This window comes from Atta colombica, unplaced genomic scaffold, assembly GCF_001594045.1.
Source record: "Atta colombica isolate Treedump-2 unplaced genomic scaffold, Acol1.0 scaffold187, whole genome shotgun sequence".
Taxonomy (NCBI): Eukaryota; Metazoa; Arthropoda; class Insecta; order Hymenoptera; family Formicidae; genus Atta; species Atta colombica.
Window position 1 is genome coordinate 1,546,588 of NW_017259279.1, and position 8,192 is coordinate 1,554,779.

General features: G+C 33.5%; 1 protein-coding gene across 2 annotated transcripts in view; it reads left to right on the top strand.

Annotated features, from left to right (window-relative positions):
- The window catches only part of LOC108686534 (transmembrane protein 8A), a 9,046-nt gene extending 1,137 nt beyond the window's left edge, over positions 1-7,909 (top strand). For both annotated transcript variants that reach the window (XM_018191890.1, XM_018191891.1), the window contains exons 2-6: positions 3,186-3,415; positions 4,222-4,505; positions 5,051-5,689; positions 5,968-6,886; positions 7,574-7,909. In XM_018191890.1, coding sequence (XP_018047379.1) covers positions 3,234-3,415; positions 4,222-4,505; positions 5,051-5,689; positions 5,968-6,886; positions 7,574-7,736 — 2,187 coding nt within the window. In that variant the 5' untranslated portion in view covers positions 3,186-3,233 and the 3' untranslated portion in view covers positions 7,737-7,909. The remainder of the gene's footprint in view (positions 1-3,185; positions 3,416-4,221; positions 4,506-5,050; positions 5,690-5,967; positions 6,887-7,573) is intronic.
- The last annotated feature ends 283 nt before the right edge of the window (positions 7,910-8,192 follow it).

The window sequence follows — 8,192 nt, forward strand, 5'->3', positions numbered from 1 at the left end:
TATAAGTCTTCACTTTATAATTGTACGACTTTCATTTTATTTTATAATAAAAAATGCAGAAAATAGAAAAAGCTTAAAATTTTCAAAATTTTAATTTATTATTATTCAATAACATCAAAGATTATTTTCAACGGAGTTCAAAATTTTGTCAGTTTCTTCCAATTTTTTATTCGATTTCTCATATTATTTTAATTTCAGTCTTTTTTTAAATTTGAATTCTTGTATTATTTAAATTCTCTCTTCAAACAGATAATAGAATAACAATTGAACAATTCGCTTCAATCGCTATTCAAAAACGTGTGAAGATACTCGAATGTATCTTCGATCTTTTAACATTGCTCTCTATGGAAGTATAATTATAGATTACTTATTGTTAGTTATGTCACTTATTGTCAAACGACAATAAGTGAATATACGGATAAATAAGTGGAATATCGATAATCGATTTCGTTTTTTACGATATTGATTATCAATTGTCGATGTTTTATTCAATAGCTTCGACTGGTGGAGCCTGAATAGTTTGGATTAATTAATCCATGATATGCACAGCTGTCATTTAGCGACTCTCAGTACAGCTCCGCAATTGTCGATTCATCGACATATCTTATCGAGCGATTATGAGTCACGTAATATGATCAAAAGAAAAGTCTAGCTTTCAAAGTCTAGCTTTTATTCTTTTTAGCTAAATTTCTTGTAATTTATCTTTCTCCTTTTTTCTTTATTAGAAAAAAGGAGAAAGATAAATCTGTTCACCTCTGAACATTACGCGCATTTTACATTACATCAAAATTTAATTTGAGACTTTTATATATACAGCTGATTAAAAAGCCTTTAAATATTTTGTTAATTTTTTATATTGCATATATAGTGCTAATTAAATTACTTTATACTATGAATAATTGCTGATTGTAAATAATTGTTAGCGATGAGCAACAAAAAGCTTCTGTTTCCCCTTGATTTTCTACGAAAATTTATCAACTCTGGATTTTTGCGAATTTAAATTAAATCTGCAATTCTCGTAATCCCGCGATTAATTTTCCGCCACATAACTCATGGTAATTAAATCACAGGGTTTCCGTGTTACACGGAAGGATTCATAATGTGGGATCTCAAGAATATAAAATAATCTCGGAAAACAAAGGATTAAAAGAAATCATTTGCGACGCTCAACATTAACGTCATTCACGCGTTTCTTCGATGATAAGCATGCGGACAGCTTGTTGCTTCTTGCACTGTCGACCGCAGGAAGTGTGAATTAACAATGGAATCTGACCTACTTGGCGGTGCATACCATATATAAATCTACTCCTCCTTCAATCTCTTAAATGAGTTATATAAAATTCATCCGTCAGATGCAAGAAGGCAGTTGGATCACTTCCGAACGCAAAGAAACGTGAAACTCCATTTAAGGTTGAATGAATCTCGTGAAGATCACATGTCTTTTTCACAGAGATTTATTGAAATCATCCCTCATGCGATGTGGAGCAAAAATACTTTTATTTATAAGCAGGAATGCAGGAAAATATTTTCTATCTATAGTTATTGATTGAAAGCTCAACATCAGAAGGATGTAAATGGAAACGAAATTGTCATAAATCAGAGCTATCGAAGCCTTAAAATGGCTTGAAATATTAAACAATTAGGAAAAAAAATATTTATATGATAAGAGACATTTCAACTTCAATAGAGTTTTAAAAAATTAGGATTGCTTAATTAAAAATTTTTGCAAAAACTGATTGTTCATATTTTTTATTTACTTATTAAATCATAGAATAATTAATCGTAATTATTAATCATAGGTAATTAATCGTAGAATTTTTGAAGTGATAGTAAAAAAATAATGAAATAATTAATAAGCCAAGCGCGGATATTGACGTGCAATGTCGATTTATTAAAAAGACACTTATATAATTAACAGATTAAAAATAGCACATTTCGACCGAGAATTTTTTATTCTCCTTACTGTTGTTAACAATAAAACAATTTAACATATAAAACAATTCTAATATTTTTCGTCACGAATTAAAATAATTATACATAGTCAATCTGAAAACATGTTAAAAAATTTTTCTTGTATCGCAACGAAATGTCAACACAAGTCTATTGGATGGTTACAAACAGTGATCAGTTGGCAGAGATTATTGCGAATATCAGTTAATAATAATCTATTAATAATAATCTGTGGTACAATTTTGACGCGATTATTAATAAAATTATGTGTTTGAAATAAAAACAAAGGGAAGGACCAAAAATTTGGTTAAAATTTGGTTTGCTATTCTTAATTTGTTAATTATGTAAATGTTCTTTTATAAATCGATATTGTGCATCAATATCCGCATGGGCTCTTTTTGGCTTATTAATTATTTCATTATTAAATTCATTATTAAATTCTCAGAATCAATGTACATACTTTTCAAGAAAATAAATTTTGTTTTTCTCCTGAAAAATACATTTTACCGTGATACGTCTTATGTAAAATGAGATTTTCGCCGAAAAACTTTCGGATTCTTATTATTACAAGAATAAGTGAATTTTACTTAAAATCCTTTTGGAATCCTTTATAGCTAACAGTGATGCAATTGCTACAATCGTGAAAACTAATGTTAGAATAAAAATTGAACAAGGAGAGTCTGTCTGCAGTTGAAGATAGTCTCTATTAGATTCTCGAATTTCCTGATTCTCGCCGTTTATCGATTGTGAAATGAAATTATTGCGCGTTCACGAAATGTACCTATCGTCAGTACCTATCAATTATTTGATACAAATAAAAATTCGACATATTATTTCTTTTTTATATAAAGCATGTTTTGCATGAAAATTAAATGCGAAAAAATCCACTTAATACTACTAACATTTTTTTGTACAACGTTAATTCAATTGTAAAAAAAATATATAAACATACAGGATGTACCTTAAAAAGTTCCCACTAATCATATAACGCTATTCCTGATAAAAAACTGTTATCATATAAGTTATCGTAATTAAGGTAGTTTTTAACAAATTAAAGATAAGAATGTAAAATAGGAGTTGTCGCGGTAATTGATACACAAATAATAATAAAATATACTTTAATAATTGAGTTAATTCTATCGAAGATGGTTTTTATTTTAAATCATACAAAAAAGGAAATGAGAAAATTTGATCTTTGATCGTGCAATGCATTTTGCATTTCTTCTCTCTCGCAGCTTTTCAAATCGGACGGACACCTTCCTTATGTAGCAAGACATCAGAATATGCGAGAAAGCGCTTTAGCCGTGCTACTGGCATGGACACTTGCAGCCCAGCAGGGGCTATGCGGCAAGTTGGAGAAGATCGCCCAACAACCAAGCAATGTCTTGGTAGATTATTACGCATATCGTCACATCTCGATCATCCACTTCAATGTGCCCGAACGTACCGTCGCGGTTGCCTTCAAGTACGTATTTAACCGAGAAAGACTCGATAGGATCTTTTTCAAAATTAAGGTAGCGATTGTGTAATTTTTTCCTTATATATTAAAAGTAAAATATAAAAATTTTTATTATTGATTTTTATTAATAAAGAAATTTTTCATTTTTTGCGTTTCTTAGAAAAAAAACTTACCCTTCTTGTATTTATGCTTGCAATTCGAGGATATATCACACGCAGTTGAGATTTTGCTGAAGTATCTAAAAATTTAGTTAGATGCAGATCTATATAATTTTGTTGGACCAAAATAATTATGTAATATTCCAACTGATTTGTAGAATATCAAAACTTTTTGCAATGTTGCTTAAGATTCCTACACAATTATTTTAATGGTCCAAATAAATTATTTTTAGATCTATATCTACACGAAAAGAATTTTCTCTTAAAATTTACCCTGAAAATATGGTAGTAGAAAATATAGTATTAAACTCTAAAAAAATTCTCTCCATGATAGGTAAATTTTTAAAATTTTAGTAAATTCTTTTCGTGCAGCAGCAGAATTTTATTTTTCCTCACTATTTGTCTACAAATGTTATTTATCCTCATTAGTTCTCTTTAATTTTGGAATGGAAGCAATCTTAAAAATTTATATCTCTAAATTGTTTTTATACATATATTCTACTATACATCTTACACATATATTTTAATGAGATCATTTAATGTATCTTATACATCTTATTTTTTTTCCCTTGATTTGCTTTTCATTGAAGTAAAATGTTCTGTTATCTACGTTTTCTTAAATATCTTTTATGAAGATATTTTGTTGTGCTTCAGATTTACAGCAAAAGAAGAAAAAACTGGCGGGATAGGTAGATGTACACCGCTCAACATTTCGTTGTATTTAAAATCCGCCAGTTTGCCATTTGTCTGTCCCGATGGATCGAAAGTGGCTGCAAAGCTGATAGAGAAGAAGAAACGTCGGCGACAGTACAGTCTAGAGATGCAGAGTGACGGCGAGCAATATATAATTAAGATAGAGGCTCCATCGGCGGGTGACTGGTATGCGATCGCTTTTCGATCCTGGACTGATCCTGAAGACGGAAAGATCAAACAGCAAGGTAGAGAAAAATGCAATTTATTACATTTTCTTTAATAAATAAAAAATTAAGAATAAAATAAAATAATATTATCGAATTGCTTAGTATTTTTTAATAAACATTCGCATTTTGTCCGATAATTTTTTAATAACAATAATGTTTTTGAAAGTAGAAATATTTCTTAAAAATATTTTCTTGAAAGCGATATCGTTTTTTGATATGTATAAGTAAAAGTGACTCCTACTTTTAATTTAGGTTGTAGTTTAATTCTTTAACATTTTATACATTAACTTTTTACATTTTATTTTACACAAATTTCGTTCAAATTTAGGTTTTTAGACAACATTATTGCTGATTCCTCACTTTTTTATTATGCATCTCTTTTTTTCATTTTTCCTTCTTACTGTATAATTTCTTTTCTTTTATATCATTGCACATAAATATATATACTATTATTTACTATTACTTTACTATTATTATTATTATTATTATTATTTTTGCAAAACTTAAAGAAATGGAGCCGGATTTTGTCAGTCTCTTTAAGATAACGAGAAACTGCTTCGCAGGTCTCAGTGTGTCCTGTGAGACCGTAATGGACGCTGAAATGTTCGTGGAGATGCCAGCTACGACATCATTAGTAGATTTTGAGATTGAATATAAGGTGCAGTTGGACGAAACTTCCGACACAGCGATAGTACAGTATCTTGTACCGGACGTCGGTCTCGAGGAACTGAGCCTGTCCTTGAAGTCGTCTTGCGGCGAAGATTGCAACATAGTCGTCTATGTCACGGCGGAGGATAATCTCGCTGATGGCCTGCTCAACTCCACGGCAATGTCGCTATCCTTCAAGCCCTACGTAGACAACTTCCACTTTGTGACCCTTCGTCTATTGTCAGGAAATGCGTCGAATGTGACGATGCAACTGCCAATGAATCACCAAACAGATATCGGAGTCGATCAGGTGACGCCGGTGGTGCTGTCGCGAAAATCCTTTCCTGAATTTTTCCTCTTCGACTACGAACACCTGCTTGGCAACGACACAAAGCCCCAACCCTTTAACGTAACCGCCGAGACTCTCTCCGTCCTTAGTTTCGAGATCGGTCGGGTGTACGATGTCGGCGGCACGGTCACTCTCGGCTTCAAGCTGATCGACGTGGAGGAGAAGTACAAAAAGAACATTGTTCTCGTGGCCTGTGTTTCCTTAGGTCAGTTCTTGTGTCTTAAAGTTCCTCTAATTTCTTTTAGGATTAAAATAGAAAATTCGATACTTCCTTCAACGAGTATAGTTTGAAGATAAACTTATCAGTCACGTTTATGTAATATATCTCATTTTGCAACAAATATCTTTGTTTTTAATATATAATATAATAATATAAAAAAGTAGAGCATGCACAGTTTATATAAAATTAAAATTTATTAAGATTAATTTTTAGGGTCTCTTCACACATCATTTCATCCTCCACGTTCCTTTGAAATTCTTTAGGGTACTACACGAATATCACTTCTGGCGGTAGTTGTGTCCGCGCGCGGAGTCTCACGACGGCGGATATGTACGTGAATGCGACTGAACCAGCTTATGTGCACGTGCCCTTCCCCGAGGCAGGCACCTGGTACATTAGCCTTCGCGTCTTCTGCCCCGAGGAGGAAAAAGAAGGAGCGGAGGAAAAAACGCTCAACGGTGCCAATATCAACATCAGCACCAGCTCCTGTTCCTGCAGCCGCACCTGTTTGCAAGACGACATTGTATGTGAAACGTGCGATTGTCTGCCGCGCTGTCCTGTTGTCCGGGTGGAGAGCATCGTATCATCATCGCCGTGCATCGAGGGTCGTTGCGGACATCGTGGCAAGTGCATGCACTACATGAGCGGCGGCTTTGTCTTCTCGGCGTGCTACTGCACAGGCGGCTATCGCGGCTTCGATTGTGCGGACAACATGTATGTTCTCAGCACCAGCGGAATACTTCTGCAACTGCTCGCCCTCACCTTCAGTAATTTTGCTTTCCTTGGCTCGATCTACGTTGCTGTAAAACGCGAATACTTTACCGAAGCAGTCGCCTATGTGGCGGTTATGTTCTTCTCCACGTTCTACCACGCATGCGAGGCCGGCGAGGAGATCTACAGTGTGTGCATTATGCGATTAAGCGTGCTACAATTCTGCGATTTCTTTAATGCGTTGCTTGCTATCTGGGTGACCTTAGTAGCGATTGCATCATTTGGGCCAAGATTAACCGCTTTCTGTCAAGTGGCTGGTGCGATTGTACTCGCGATGGGCGCCGAGATGGACCGTACAGCACTTTGGGTGTTCCTACTGCCAGCCGTCACTGGTTCCGCCTTAATCGGACTGTCTTGGGGGTTTAGATGCAAGAGAAAGCGCACCATCAGATATCCCTCGCGTCCATATAGGTAAGAAAGAAAAACTTTGAGGAAAAATTTAATTTTTATCGAAGAACTTAGAAATGTTGTATAATAAAAAAACTGCTTGATAAAAAAAAATAAAAATTTTCTACAATAAAGATAATTAGATAATAGAACATAGAGATAAATAGAACATTGTAATTCAGTTAGCAAAATGCTAATAGTTTGTTGGCAAGTAAATTCAATTAGATCCCACTGTAGATCCATTAACAATCTCCCAGTCGACACTAACTAAAGTAACATATCTATAGATTTTATTAATGTTCTATCTGCATTAAGCTCAGATCTTGTTTATCGACAAAGTCTATTGATATACTATATCAGCAGATTTATAATAGAAACCTAATGTAAGGATCTACGCGTGCGGAGACAGTAGATTGACAGCAGGCCAGTTTATCCTATTCTAGCATTTGATATTATTGTTGATATTGTTAAATATTATAGACTGTGTAAAATTTGTTGCCTTTCTACCATCAGAAATTGATAGCATGTACTATGTTCAAAATCTGTCTTTGCAGTGTATTTGGGAATGTATATATAAATACATAATAAGACAACGTCGAAATAATGGAGTAAAGTCAGAAGTATTATCTTTTCATGACGCGACCGAAGTTGTATTTTTCTTTGCATTTTATATTCTTTCTTTATTGCAGCATAAAATATTTCTGTTTCTAGGACCATCTATTTCCCGGCCGGAGTTCTTCTCGTTATTCTGGGTCTTGTTTGTTACGCGTTCCTGCAAACGCGCAGGAATTATTATCTCATTCATAGTCTGTGGCATATCTGCGTGGCCATAGGGGTTATTCTACTTCTGCCGAAGCGCAAGTACATGAAGTAATGGTGAAAGTGCCGCGTATCTAGGAGAGATTTAAGAAGACCGAAGGTAGTATCGACAGTTAAGAGATGTGATAGTAGGTAACCAAAGACTTCAGGGAAATTATTACAAACACAGATAGATATCGTCGATGAATCGGCTTTTGTACGACAGGAAATCACAAGCATCAATCTTAATTTTAGCGACTTGCAAAGATATGTTGAAAATTATCATATATTGAAGATAGTTTAAAAAAGAAGTATTTATTTTATTAATAATAAGTATTAATTTTATATCGATTTAGTTATATATATTCAACATACATTTTATTATTAGAATTATCTTAATAGATTAAAATTTATTGTTAGATCAAAACTATATCCTTCTTTTTCTCTATAAAATATATTTCTCATCTTTATCGTGCATACGTGATTCGCTTCGTAACAAAGTTGTTCGATCGATCGAATATGACGCTCTTAC